The sequence below is a fragment of the Halyomorpha halys genome, unplaced genomic scaffold (assembly GCF_000696795.3).
Source record: "Halyomorpha halys isolate HHAL.00 unplaced genomic scaffold, Hhal_1.1 Scaffold1419.1, whole genome shotgun sequence".
Lineage (NCBI taxonomy): Eukaryota > Metazoa > Arthropoda > Insecta > Hemiptera > Pentatomidae > Halyomorpha > Halyomorpha halys.
In genome coordinates, this window is record NW_027105014.1 from 313,056 (window position 1) to 329,296 (window position 16,241).

Sequence of the window (16,241 nt, forward strand, 5' to 3'; positions counted from 1 at the left end):
TGAGACTTTATCGTTTGTCAACTGCAGCTATATCAGCACCTCTCATATCTGTCATAAACAGGAGAGGCATTTTATCGTAAATTTACTGAACACCGAATTAAAATACTAAACTTCCAATTTAAAATCTCAATTTCTCACTTCTTTTATTAATTTATGACCATACTACTACTCTATATACATATGATATATAAAAAAACGATGAAACTTTTCCAAATATTTATTTATTTATTTCGTAATATTTTATAATTTGGCTTTAGGTATTTAACTATTATAAATAGTATCATACAAATAAAGCAAAGTAGATTATTTTTTTTTGGTGAGGGGTTATTTTTTAAATTTAGAATAAAAAATGGTTTAAAATTCATTATTTCATTTTTAATAATTTACTCTTACTTCAGATTGAGAATATAAAAAAAATAAATAAATAAAGGTTGGCATAACTAAGGAGTTTAATTTTTTTTTTATATTTATTTATTTGTTGTTATTTATCGATTCCGAATATTAAAACATTTGCTAGACAAACGGTCTAAACTTCTAATCCATTACAAATGACTGATCTTCATTACTGTAATAAGGCCTATCTGGACATACGGCGTTGAGCTTTGGGGCTCCACTAAACCATCGAATTCCTCTCGTATCCAATCCTTAAAGTCCAAAATCCTTCGTAAAATCTTTAATGCTCCTTACTTTGTCATAAATCAAGTCATCCATCAGGACCTTAATGATCCATATGTTGCCGATTTGGCCAGAACCAGATATTTATCCTTTCATGATAAATTTCGCAACACGCAAATCCATTATTCATTACCTGATAATCCTCCTAGGCGTCTGAAAAGACGATGCCCCGAGATCTTTTCCTCTAGAATTATTATTGGATTTCTATCAATGGGTAGATCCACATGTTCGTATCATGTTATTTTATAACTCATAGCAAATTTACTAGTTGTATATATTTTTATACGGTTGTAAATAACAATAAATAAATTATTAGAAAAAAGTTGTATATTATTATAATTTTATATCTATATTAAATATATAATAAATGTATATAAAATATTTATATTAAATATTTTATAATATTGCCTACTACTGGTACAAAAAATAATGTCAGGTTAAATATTTTTTTAATTTATTTATTTAATGTAATTTACATCTGAAAAAAGTAATAAAATGTGGAATGTTTCATTTAAATTTGAAAATCTTGGGAAGGAATCACCCATTAGTAATACTTCAAGCATTAATTTAAATTAGAAGGTCCGGTGGCCATCTTCTTTTCAGACGTCTCGGATGATTATCAGGGATTGTTAAGGATGAGAGATTAAGAACTAATTGATTAGGATGGGTAAGGAGTTTGGAATGAAAAGACACCTATCTGTTTTGGGCCGAATCTACAACTAATGGGATGATAAGGTCATTGTGAATGAGTTTATTTGTAACGTAATAAGAAGCATCAAGGATGCTTACGTAGAATTTTGATGCGGGAGGAATTTGATGGTTTGGAAGAGCCAATTCCAGCTCTAGAGCTCAATTCCATATCTCCAAAATTTTTTTTAAAATTCTGAATTAAATTATTATTGGCAACGGTTTGCAAACCTAAAACAAGCATTGAAAGAAAAAACAATTGTGAACTAACATTGTAATACTAAATATCTTAAACATGTTTGTCAATGTGTCTACTACTAGTGTATCTACTACTAGTATTCCTCTTATAAAAGTTTTCGTTTCTTCTTCTCGCATCTTTTCGGATCTTACTTGTCACTGGAAATATGCTGGATTGAATATTTGCTAACAACCTCATTGGATGTTGAAACAATTAAAGGTATTGACTCGACGATCACACGCACAGAAGACCCCATTGGTATAACATTATTCAGTCTCCCCAGCATGGAATATCCCCAAAGGCCGTATAAATCCTGCGCGGATGATGATAACAGGTTTAGCTATATTCATTTGGGTCCGCCAGGTAATTGTTCCTCGTATTTCACTCGGTGATTAAAGTGCCGTTGGCTGTTAGGACATTAAATTGTTCCTGTGAGTAATGGCGGTAGCATTGTTGCCTCGTGGACAAAAAATAAAAGGGACTTTATTTTTAAGTTCAGTATGACCCTAATTAGCATGTGAGTAGTTCGTGCAATTAGAGTTACGTATTTGATTTACAAAACTTGTTATGGAAAAGTTAACTTGAAATATTGTAGGGCTAAGTTTGCCATGTACTTATCCTATAGCAATATTAACAAAGCAATCAGATTCTCAGAAATATTTTCTAATTAGTTCCATAGAGATCAACCTCAATGAAAATTTCTGACTATAAAATGGTTACAACATATTAAGTGTTATGTTAATTTTTTTTAATTTTTGAGGTAAAAAAAACCTTCTAATTAGAAAATAAACTATTATACATGCTTGTACGTTTCGGGACATTATCCCATACTCATACACTATTTCATCCTAAAATTGTAACAATTGAGTTATTTTTATCAACAATTCTTGTCTATATGTTATATGTGTATATTTAAAGTTCTTGTAATCATATTTACCTCATATTTGTCATTTTTTCAAGTTTGAAATCATGTCATCTATAAACATATAGTTTAAAAATTATTGTCTTTCACTAGTGGTGCATTCATCTATCTCTTTAGCACAAACTAATGCTCTATATTAGACATTACCTCTTTAAGTGTTATGTATTTATTTGTATCATTTATCGTATATGTACCGCGTTCGGTATATTATATTTTCAATATTTTCAGAGATATTAGAATTTTTAAAAAATCCACAAGATGTAGGGTATTGTCCGATCCGCTAAAGAATATGACAAATATTTTGTGTGTTTTTTTTAGGTACTTAGTTTTTTTTCTGAATGAATACAATCACTAAATACATATTATAAATAATTATGTTCAGATAAAACCATTTAAACAAAGAAAAATTCTTAAAGGAACATGGCTTAGTATGTCAAAACCTTTTGTAAGGAGTCTCACGATGGCGAAAGATTTTTTTTAAATTATAGTTTTGTTGCGAATCTTTTTCTTAGGCCACTATAATAAAGATAGTCCAATGCTAGAGTAACATCTTTATTTAAGCTATTAAATGAGCTGATTTAATATGAAGCCTATTTCTTCTTCATAAAAAAGAAGTTGAGGTTTCTTTCGGACTTCGTCTACATTTGTCTAAAAGTGCAGTGTGACAGTGTGTGGTTTTTTGGCACGGTGTCGAGTAAAAATAGTCAATATTCAATCAGATGATAGAGGATCTCAAAAAAGACCATAAAGAAAAACGGAAATTCAATTTTATTTATTTTTTATTTTAGAAATTCACGTTGAATAAGAAGTAGTCACTAAAATTCAAAAAATTCAATTACCTAAATTGAATAGTATTAAAGTAATTATACATTTTAAGAAAGTAAACTAGACCAAGTTTTCAAGTATCTGTATTTCAAGTATTTATCTTCAAAGTAGAATTTGTTTTCGTTAAAAATATTTAAAGGTGGCTACTTAAATAGTTTTCGAGTGATCGCTTTCTATTCAGCAAAAAGTTTGACGCTTTAAAAAAAAATATCAATTTTCTACTAATATGCAGTCTTTATGAGCTTTTTTAAAAAATACTGCGCAGGATTTATGAGAAACTATTTATTATATTATAGCGCTTCAGTATAAAGTTTCATCCCCCCTCCCCGATACTGAAACTTTTTTAAAAATTTTGATTTGATTTTGGCCTCGTTATAGCAGTGTCATGCAATTTATTTTTTTAGACAATTTATAAACTTTTCCAGTTGCGGCCGTCCATAGCTCCGATGGTTAGGCACAGGTCTATCAGTTTGAGATCTGCGGGCGGCGTCGGTTCGAATCTGGTATGGGGCGTTGACTTTTTTCATTAAGTAGCGATCCTCAAAATGAAAAATTTGACCCCCCACCATGGTTAGAATAGGTTGTTCACCTGTAGAAAACTAGGCAAACTTCACCTTCGCGGTGGACTGCCTTATTTAAATAAAAAATAAATAAATAATTTTTCCAACAAACCAAATTTTTTAATTTACAATGAAATGGGATACTTTTTTACGGATTCTAATTGCTAATAACATTTTAAGACGAATTCTTACATAGGAAATTCGAAATAAACATATTTTGAATTTCCCAGAACGGCCTTAAAAAAAATTATTTTCTATGTATGAAAATCCTTAAAAAAATATTCTATTCTGTTTGGAACTCCAGAATAGGATTCGCTGGTGAAGGCTAGAAAATCAATAATACCCTCAAAAGATAGACTAAGACTAAATGCCACTGTTATGAACAAGCGAAAAGCAAATCAAAGATCAAAAATTGTTAAGTTAATGGGAGGGGAGGGAGATTGTACAGTGTACCGTAAATCACCCCAGAGATAATAAAAGCCACCAAGAGCTACAAAAAAAGATCAAGTTTTAAGACGAATTCATATCAGACTGATGTTTTTTTTATCAAAGCTGTAATTCGCATAAAACCGTTATAATTATTTATATTATACGTTATATAAATAATAATTTAGTTAATAATTGTTCGCAATTCAGTTACTTGTAAGAATCCATCATCATAAGTAGGGATATTTTAATTGATGATTTATCCTCCTGCCATCTCCTAGGAAACTCAAATTATGATGACAGAATCTTATAAGAGATTGGATTCTAAAATGATTTTGTTTTATGCTTAGTATACATTACATTCCATCATCTACTCTTGCAGAGTGGGTTCGGCTGTAGAAAAACTGGAAAAAGTAAAAAAATTAACTGCACTATCAAAATATAGGCCAATTCCCAATATTAAGACCATCAAGAAAACAAATAAAATGTCCAGAAATGGTAGAGATTAGATGGAATGAACATGTATACCATGATAAATATACCATAATAAAAAAACTCTTCCAAACAGTTTGAAAATAAATCATTTTAACATTAACGTAGAGATTGAGCCATTGCCAATTTTTAAAATAAGGTTACTCACCTTCGAGTTCCAGCGACTTCTACGACTTTACATGCGTTCCTCCGCCACCAGCATGGCGACAGTGTCCAATAGGAGGATGCCGCGCTCCGAGCCCACCCTTCTTCTGGGTAGAGAAGTACCTGGTCAGGATATAAATTAATTAGATATTTTAAAAATGTTTACATTACAAAATGTTTTAATTACTTACGAAATATAGAATTATAAATAGGTATCAAAATGTCAATGAAACTACGAATGGGATGGTTGATTCAAATGATGGGGGAAGAATCGCGATACATTGATGAGGTTTTACAAAAATACCTAATGAAAAGTTGATTTCATGTTTTAATCTTGAACTTTCGATAAGGTGGAAAGCCTTGTGCTTTTCCTCGTCATCAGACCTTTTAGAATTCTCTGTTTTTGGTACATATATTTTTTTTCTTATAGGATTATTTAGCATTAGGCACAAAGCTGAACCAGTCCCCACTACCGTAAGTGCAGGTGATGACCTATTTAGTGAGGCTGCAGACAGTGACCCTGTGATGGATGGGGTCCCGAGATCACCCCCGGCCCGAGGCAATAAGGAGGCCTCAGGCAGACAAATGACCCCAGCTCTCCACACCATCAGTCCCTGTCGGATCCCAAGTTGCGAGTGAGTCTCCTTTTTGTCCGCGTGTGTCGGCAGTGGTTCCATTAGGAGTCATCTACTAAGTACAAATTTCAATCGCTGAATAGGGAATGGATTCTATCGACGTAATTAATTTTCTGGATGATACGACACAGAAGCAGTATGGAGCATTAACTATTTCATGAGACTGCCGAGGGAGAACGTACTCTAAGAAATTGAGGACTGACAGATACGATAACGTGTTATCTTAATCATGCCACGAACTCGCTACTGGTATCAAATGTAATGAGAGACAGAAATAGACACAAACAAACAAAAGACCTGACCTAACCTAATGGTCGATATTATGTGATGCATTGTTGTGATATGATAAAATAGCAGATTATCTATTCTCAGTAAAAAAAAATTATTTTAAATTCCATTGTATTCTGAGGGCACAAACTGAAACCTCATTTTCACCCTAATTTACTCATTACTGTATTGTATGACTATCGATTGTCTTAAAGTAATGAGTTCGTGTTTTAACAAAGATTCTTGTTTCTGTTGTGAATGTCAAAAATATTTCTATACGTCACGGAGTTATTTGAATTGAGGCCTGGAATAACGTTTTATGCTATAATTCCCAAATTGTTCTGGACTGGCCAAATAATGTCTGAGTCTTATTTTGATTTGTTAACAATGTCCTTTCTACTCGTCCATATTAAGTGAGGTGGTCCTAAACTTTTAACCAATAGTAAACATAATACCAAACCCTTTTTAATTTTTTTCTAATAATACAAAATATAAAATTAATTCAAATTTAATCCTATATCATCGATCCAAAACCAACATTAGCAAATACTCCACAATATTATTATTTGAGCTTTGTTGCATTTTAACATGTTTTTTTATTTTCTTCTTTGTGCAGAAAAGGCCTAACTGATCCAAAAACGGTCCCACCAACTAAATGTACAAAATAATCAATTGATTTATATCAAAATTAGTTGCTAATATTGCTAAATATGCAAATACGCCATTTCTGCTTTGCACCGACGATATGTAATTGTAATTTTAATGTTTTCAATTAGGTTGTATTTTTAAAAATTCCTATATCTATCAATTTGAAGTAACTTATGTCCATATTCAAGAATTATCAGAACTGGCCACTTATAACTGTTATTCATACTAAAATAAATACTCGAGTAAATTACTCATGGTTTAATAAGAATTGAATTGCTAGTGGAATAATAACTAGAAAATCAGATACTATGTGTAAATCATAATCTTGAATCAATGGCGAAAAGTAACTTAAATAATTGACATCCACATACAGAACTGAAACGATAGGAAACAGCTCGTAGATTTCGATTGCTAAATTACCTACTTGACAAGCGCTGTAAACTTCCCATACACTACATTAAATTATGATACACTATGATAATCAGATCAATTTGGACTTATGAAATTGAGCTCTGGGGGTCTATCAAACCATAAAATTCCTCCCCCATCCAATCATTACAATCCAAAATCCTTGATGCTCCTTATTATGTTACAAATAAACTCATTCACAAAGACCTTAACATCCCATTCGTTGCAGATTTGGCCCAAAACAGATATGGGTCTTTTCATTCCAAACCCATATAACCCATTAGTTCTTAATCTCTCATCCTTAACAATCCCAGATAATCCTTCGAGGCGTCTAAAAAGAAGGTGGCCACGGGACCTTCTAATTTAAATTAATGCTTGAGTGGTTCTTTTCCAAGATTTTAAAGTGTAAATGAAAGATTCCACATATTTGCTTATTGTATTTATTATTTTGTACATATGTAAATTCAATTAAATAAATAAAAATAATTGACTATTCCATTCAACAATTATTCTTCTATTCAATATCGCGATATTATATAATGTGTTGAAGACCTGAATATTAATGTTATTCGAAAATACTTTTCCTTAAGCCCATTGTTCAAAATAATTACTTAAGGGTCTTGTTCGTTAGGAGAATTATTTCAAGGTGGTTTTAATGGATTTCCAGAGAGAAAAAAAAAGTAAAACAATAAAAAATAAGGAATAAGAGAGAAGAGAATGGTAGAAACCTGCTCAATGCCCCGGGGCAGCTGTAGCTAAGTAAAGGGGATTTATTTTTTTCAGCGTTATCTCCGGGGAAGTGTTTCAGCGCACCCTAACGAAGGCTATATAGAGAGAGTCCCCTGTCCCACTGAATAGAATATCCTTCTTATGAAAACCTCTTCCAAGTCTGGTAAAAAAAAATTAAATAAAAGTTGTATATATGTATTTTTTTATGTAAATAAAATATCTTTGCTGCCATCTGTACATTTTTATGTTATCTGGAGAAAACATGCCCCTAATTAACAACCTAGTTATATGTTTTTCTCCTTGGTTTTTACAAAATAAATAATATAACTTATTTAAAAAATTTAAAAACTCTCCAGTCCCATATCACAACCCTCGAAGGATGGTGTCGAAATTAGAGGATAAAAATAAATTCCAACAAATCCCATCAAATCACCTTTACTCTTCGTCGTAAACTTGCCGACTGCCCTACAGTAAACTTTAATAATGTGGCTCTTACCCCTGTAGAACAGATTCGTTATCTTGGACTACACCTTGACAAACGACTTACCTGGAATGCTCACACAAGACTGAAAAGACTGGAAACTGCACGCAGATTCCGACTATTACAGCACTGACTAGACAAACGGTTTAAACTTCCAACTCATTAAAAAAGACTGATCTACATGACTGTAATAAGGCCAATCTGGACCTGAGCATTGGGGCTCCACTAAACATTCGAATTCCTGTCATATCCAATCCTTACAATCCAAAATCATTCGTAAAATCATTACGTAAAATCAATGCTCCTTATTTTGTTACAAATAAAACCAACCATAAAGACCTAAATGTTCCTTACGTAACCGATCTAGCCCGAACCCGATATCATTCCTTCCACTATAAATTCCCTAACCATCCAAACCCACTAGTTTCTAACCTTGCTTCCTCTTCCATTCCTGGCACTCCTGCGAGGCGCCTGAAAAGAAGATGGCCTCGTGACCTTATATTGTAAAATTTTTTTAGAGTTTTACTACTAGGTAGTTTCTCTCTATGCTGTATCATATCATTATGATCTTACTTCAAATTTGCTTGTTGTATTTTATATACATACAGTTGTTAATGTAAATAAATTAAAAAAAAAAACCTATTTTAATTTATAAGGTATCCTCGCACACTTTTGTTCAAGACCCATTCGTAAGATGTAGCAGTAAATATTTTCATTTTTATATCGATAAAAATGTTTATTTATTTTATCTTTTCAGAACCCTTATAATCTGAAATAAAACATAAGTATATTTTTTTCAATTTTATGAGACTGACATTTATTTATTAAATAAATCAAATGGTATCTTTGTTTAGTCTCACGCTCTTTATTATATCAATAGTCCAACGTTTCGGCCATCCTCAAGGACAATCTTCAATTATAAATTCTCACCTCACATTAACATTTAAAAATGTTTTGCAGGCTATTCTGCCCAAGTCATTAATTATAAGTCAAAATCACCCTATTTTTTCAAAACTTCATTAATTTTTTATTAATCTACACTATCACTATCATATAAACAAACTATTCATCTAGATTAATCTAATCTATGATGTCAAAAGTGCTGTGGCACGCTTGAGGGTTGTGATGGCTCTATAACTAAAATTAAAAACTTTTTTTAATATTTATTTATTGCTATTTACAACTGTACATTATAATACATTTAGTAAATCTGATTTAAGTTAAATTGGAGTGTTACAGGCGTGTAGAGAAACTACCCAATGGTAGCACTCTAATGACATTTTACATTAGCTGGTCTCGTGGCCACCTTCTTGTCAGGCGCCTCGGAGGATTGTCAGGGATGGAAGAGGATGCAAGATTAGAAACTAGGGGGTTTGAGTGGTTAGAGAGTTTACAATGGAAGGAGTGATATCTGGTTTTTAGCTTTTTTTTTTGGAATTTAGCTCTGCATTAGTTTATATTTGTATTTTTTTTTTTGTTTTTAATAATTTATTTATTGTTATTTACAACTGTATGCAAATATATACAACAAGTAAATTTGCTGTAGGTGACATAGTGACATGATAGAAACATGTGGAGAATCTACCCACTAATAGAACTCCAATAACATTTCTAAAGGAGAAGATCTCGAGGCCATCTTCTTTACAGACGCCTAGGAGGATTATTAGGTAATGAAGGAGAAGCCAGGTTAGAAACAAGTGGATTTGGGTGGTTGAGAAGTTTATCATGGAAGGAATGGTATCTGGTTCTGGCCAAATCGGCAACATATGGAACATTTATTTGTGACAAAGTAAGGAGCATTGAGGATTTTACGAAGGATTTTGGATTGTAAGGATTGAATACGAGAGGAATTCGAAAGTTTAGTGGAGCCCCAAAGCTCCATATGCCCAGATTGGCCTTAAAACTAAAAACTATGGTTAAAAATGTCTTTAATTTGCTACTTTATTTTACTGATTTATCTGTAAAGATGGTTTCACTGATTTTTTTTTTTTCATCGAGGGAATAGATGCTTATAAATTGATTTTCTTGTCTTCATTTATAATTTAGTATTTTTTATGAACTTGAATCTTAAGACTTTTATACTTGAGGGAGCTCATATACCTATTATAATATCAGAAATGTGCCTCAACAAAATTAAAAACAAATTATTATCGTCTATTCTCCTCTTGCATTTGAACCTTAATTTAAACAAAGTCTCAACTTTTCTAACTTCGTTTGTTTATTGATATTTTGTTCGCTGTTAAATATGGATTTTAAGCATGATATTTAATCGACTAGACTCAACTAGGAAAGTCAAATTAAGCATAACGCAAATATTTATAGCAAGTATATTTATGTCTGCGATCATTTTCGCTAAAATCAACTCTACGCAAGAAGTGATACGCTACTTTATATAATAAGAATTTTTACTTTATTTCGATTATTTAACCAAGAATATCTCATTTTCTGAGTAAAATATGAAATTTATCTGAATAAAAGACAAAAACCGATCACAATTTAAAAACTTAATTGACAGAAAATATCTTCAGTTTGATGGATTGATATTAAAGTTTTATAAGAACGCGTTTTTTAAAAAAAATTATTTCAATAAAACCAAGGTTACTTCTCCGGAAACTATATATTTTTTTCTTCCTCCTTGTAGTAGAAGTATATACAGGTTTTCGGATTGATTTACGTTTCTGGTTACTGCTTTTTATGGGTCATAGCGTAATGTCATAAAGCCTAAAACCTTCTTCTCAATAAAGGATCCATCTAACGCAAAAGGAATTTTCATCATCACATTCAAGCGAACATACTCTTCAATCATCGCAGTCATACTCATGTTAGAATGAGACATAGGGTACATATTTTACGATTTAATATACTCTTTTTTACTTTCAATTATCACTGTATATACTGTAGAAGTATTGTCATCATGAAAATTTTTTAATTCTATTTTTGGAGGGTAATACACGTTTGGAGGATCCCTTAGTCCAAATGACCAAATCTCGCAAATTGGATGTGGATGAATGGGTAGCCCAAAGACGTAAAGTTTCACGAAAGTGAAATTACACATTTGATGATACAGCAACTTTTTTGATAAAATAGACTGATTGATTTATGTGATAAATGTTTGACTTTTCTTCTCGAAAAATGTTTTGATGACTTTTAATTAGCATCTTTACTTTAACTTATCTGAATAATTTAACCATATCATGCTGTTAATGTTTATAAACAATAGATGAGTATAAAATATGAAAGCATTTTATAATTATTGTTTCTCCATAGTTGTTATGACATTAGTCAAATTTTTCTTTTACTTATATGAAATACTATTATTTGAATAATAAAAAAAAAACTTTTTTCTGACCTAACTATGTGACGTCATCACCCATAGAAAACTTACATTATTTTCTGGTATTATCTAAGAATTTAAGGATGTTGGTTACGCAATAAATCCAGAGAAAACAAAATATATGAGTTCCTCTAGAAGTAAAGAGCAAAAAAAAAAACCCTACATGTCGGCGGGTATTCGACAATGTGGAATATTACATATATCTAGGTAGATTATTACATTGAAAAATAACATCAAAGAAGGAATAAAACTAAGGTTGACAGCTGACAGCTTACTTTCACTTTAAAAGATACTACGTTTTCGAAATCTCTCCCGCAAAGCCCTTATCTTCGGGATGTTAGTAACATATGGTAGTGAACCGTGGGCTCTTATCTTAAAAAACGAAAAGTATATTGAGTTTACAAGGTCAACCCGATATTATGGTATTTATCAAGATGTCCAGAATCCGGTGGCTTCGGCATGTGAAATGGATGCCACAGGATTACCTACCAATAAGACTGCTATATGAATTGCCAGAAGAAAGAAGAGCACGTCAGAGTTGGCTTGATGATGTGGAAGTAGGCTTGAGGTAAGGAAATGGAGGAGACATAAAGCAGAAGAACAGTGGTCTTTGCCCTGCAATAACTATAAAGCCATCGTATAAATATAAATAATTAAAATCTGTTTTAACAAGGATTAATTTCATCTCAATTTGGGGTGTTACGTGAAAGTTTTGTGATCCTCAAGATTTTTTTTTTAAAATGTGCTTGGTTTAAATAAAAAATTACAATTCATTAAACTTATTTGTTGTGAACATTTTCACTTTATTAGTAATTTTCTCCATGTTTAAACGTATACCCAGAAATTTCTATGTACATGCATACAATTACACACACATACAAGCTTTTCAATAAGCTAAGTCCTTTGACGTGATTAGACTTTACTTCAGCGATGCTTCTGCTATATTAACCCTCCCGTCACCCCGACTTTCAACTTTCTCGCCCGTAATATTGAACTTACCAATAAAGGACAGTGTTGATTGATATTTGTGTACACGCTGTCAGATGTTTTAACAAGATAACAAACACTAATTAATCATTTATTTTTTATAATCTGAACTCATTAGAAAATATTATTATAATTACATTTTATTAATTAGACTGTTTTCTTCAGCCATTTTGATGGAGACTAACATTCCTTTATAAATATATTCAATAATATTTGTGGAAATATCGCTCCTTTATAGTCAAAATGGGCAAAAACTATTTAAAAAAACAAACAAAAAAAATTTAACCTTTGGTTCATTTTGACCACGAATGAAAAATTTTTGGGCAAATATTACTCAATTCATCTATAATCAAGATTAAATTGTCAATAACATGTAACAAAACTGGTTTGGGTAAATACAATAGTGTTTAAAAAAAAGTTTTTTAAATGTTATAAAAAATAATTACCTTACTTTTGCAATAACTGTTATTTTGAATTATAAATTTTAAAATAAAAAAAACAAAAAAAAACAATTCATATTTAAGAGATATAAATGATTTAATAATTACCATTAGCCTTCCTTTTACGGTCTAGGTGAATTGTTGAAGTTGAAATGGATTGTTAGTTGGATTAATTGTTTTGCTATTGAAAATTAGTTTTGTTTTTATTCAAACCCCCTCTCTAAGTGTTGAAAATGGACAAACTAGAGTCGGATAAGTGGGCTAACTAGCTACTTAAGATTCCTTGGTAAAGACGACTCTAATAGGGGTTAGATCAATAGCACTCCCGGCTCTCAACACCACCACACCACTCCACCACTCCGTCTCGTTCCTCCTTAATGGTTAGCTATCACCGTTTCTACTCTTAGTGAGCATCATGAATCATCTCTTGCTTAGTTCTTGATTTAAAGTAAAAACGTTAAAAAATATTTAATCTATGTGAATATCATTGATTCAAGTTGGTTGTAGGTGCGGTAAGGAAAGGTTAAATTTTAAATGATAGGAAAAGAAAGAAAAATATAATAGAATGCATAAACGTATTTAAGCAAAATTATAAAAATTATATAAACCCAAAGAAATGAGTAATATACCAGAAAATAATAAGATGTGGTGATATGTCCAGAAAAAAAAAAGTAGTCCAGTTAAATTGAAAGTTAACCTTAGTTTAATGGTAAACTTACTTCTCTCAATAAGATCTAATGAAAAACTGTTTCCAAAAGTGGATAGTAAAAAGTTTACCACTCCCTGAAGGTCCGTGGGCCTAGTATGGAATTTTTTTTTAATTGGCCACTTTTAACAATAAGCCTATAGCTTATAACTCTTACAGTGTTACTAGTAGCTTAACTATGTAAATTAATAAAATTTAAATAATTAGATTGCTCAAATTTTTATATATAACAAGTATCTATACGAAGTATCTGTACGAAAAATCAACTTAGATTTTAAAGTAAATATATTCCTACAAGATTTAGGTGTCAAATATCAGGTTTTTACCAATAAACCCATTTACAATGAATGGATTTCAAATTTTATTTTTATAGAGTCTCTTATGTCCAGAATTAAAACGCCTATTAAAAAGTTTCACTTTTTTTTCCGTACCCTCTCATCAAAACTATTTTTTATTGGATAACTGTATTTTACAAGAGCTAAGCCGAATTATCCGTTAGAACAAAAATAATATTTCTATCTTGCCTAAACAACAGGAATGATAAACGTCCTTAAAATTAGTTATTGAACTATCTTAAGAGGGCATTATCTGATGTTCATTTTATTGAAGAAAAAAATTGTTTCGCTCATTTTTCATTCAGTGCTCAAGATCTTAAAACCTATTTCATGCACGAAAATATGTACTAAATATTTTTATTTAGTTCAATACGTTTTCTAACATTTGAGCTCTTATTGAATCAATCTCAATCTTAGAAAGGTCGCAATTAAATTTTATAGGCTAATAAATTCGTCATATTTTTCAAAAGATTTCTTAATTTTATTCCTACTTTTTTCTGCTAGAAAATACTCGAATTTTTACTTATACTATATACACTAGTTATCCTTTAAAACATTATGTATGTACAGAATTTAATTTTATTCAAGAAAAAACTATTCATTTAAAAATCATGGAATCATCTCAAAAGCTCAGTGCATTACTAACATACAAGTAATAAAAACGGTAATTTCTTGACTAACAAAGTCACTTGTTTTTTTTAACCTTTGATTGGCCACAATCTCACCAATTCTTCATTAATTGAACTCATCTGTATTGAGTTAATCTTACGCTCTTATCTGTTTTGAGGTAACGCTAGAACCTAAAATTGAAAATTAATCTTGAAATATTTATGGTATTATCATCAGCTACATTAAAGGAGAGCTGCTAGACGTCTATTCATTTAATAATTTCTGAAAAATAAATTTTCAATAACCAAATTCTTCCATCAAAATAAGAATAAAGCAAAATTTTGAGAATTCATCTTGACAAATATCACGAAAACTGCTTCTTTTACGAAGATAGTCTTCATAAACTACTATATCGTGAATTTTACTAGAAAAGAAGGAAAATTTAAGGTTATTGATAAAATAAAAGGAACTTTTGGTAGTGCATACCTGGAATAGTTCAATAAATCATTTCAAGGATATTTACTATTCTTTTGATAAAGTGAAATTTTAATAAAGTTTGACTTTATTATAAAAGGAAATAGCCAATAGAAAATAAAAACAAAAGTTTGCAAAGTATGATGAATACGTTTAAGATTCATAATATTTAATTATAACCTATCAAGAATAATTGATATTATTAGTAACGAGACTCACCTTTGTCTTGAATTAACCGTACACTTTAAAACTTGAAGCTGAAATTAAATATTAATCTTAAAATATTTGTTTCCAATGTTCTAGACATTTTTTGGCGTTAGGCTGTTGTTAATATTGGGTTTATTACTTTATATAGAGGTTGGAATTTGTTTATATTGTATATTTATTATTTGTGTATATTGGACATATTGTATTGTAGCTTCTATAAGTAAAAATTACAATAATTAATAAAATAAATTTGATAATCAGACAGTGTTAGACCAATGAAATTAAGGTATCATTACTCAGTCACGCTCTATATCATTAATTGTAAGTACTTGCAATTTAATTATGATTTTTTTTACATGAAATATTTCTAAGTCTTCTGAATTACAATTGAATAAATAGTAATTAAATTAAGGAATATAGACGTTTAAAAATTTGTAAATGACATTCAATAAACTATTAATCATTATTCCATGATTCCTGATATCTAGGCCAAAGCTCAGGCATCTTGGGAATTCCTTCAATGAAATTCAAGCAGCTCCCACGTTCTACAATATCCCGAAGAATTCCCTAATTGCTTGTGTCGGAAGGCTTTGCTTTAAAGCTGTTATTATTAGCCAATATTAGCCTACTTAAATTAGTTGTAAAAATAAATTTAAAGTTCATTGAATCAAATTTAATCGTGTTAATTCTATTGTATATTTACCATTTTTGGTTTAACTATCATTTATTTTCTTCTATTGCAATTTTTGAATTTGTTATTATAATCGTGGTTTGTTTTGAGTAGTTAACTACACCTTCAACTAATAATTATAGAGGCTAATATTTTTCTTATAAAAAAAAATAGTATTTATTTTGTTGTCAGTAAACTGTTTTAATTTTTATTATTATTGCGTGTTTTTTTTTTCATTTCTAATGAATGTTAAGATTTGATATTAGGGAAAGGAGATAGTGAAAATTGATAAAAACAAATATATTTTCCGAATTTGATGCATTTAAAGTGGGGACAGAAAAA

At 30.5% G+C, this 16,241-nt stretch overlaps 1 protein-coding gene across 1 annotated transcript in view; it reads right to left on the minus strand.

Moving 5' to 3' along the window:
• The window catches only part of LOC106689627 (uncharacterized), a 151,176-nt gene that overhangs the window by 81,551 nt on the left and 53,384 nt on the right, over nt 1–16,241 (minus strand). The window contains exon 3 of the mRNA XM_014434710.2: nt 4,974–5,092. Within this exon, the coding sequence (XP_014290196.1) occupies nt 4,974–5,092 (119 nt within the window). The remainder of the gene's footprint in view (nt 1–4,973; nt 5,093–16,241) is intronic.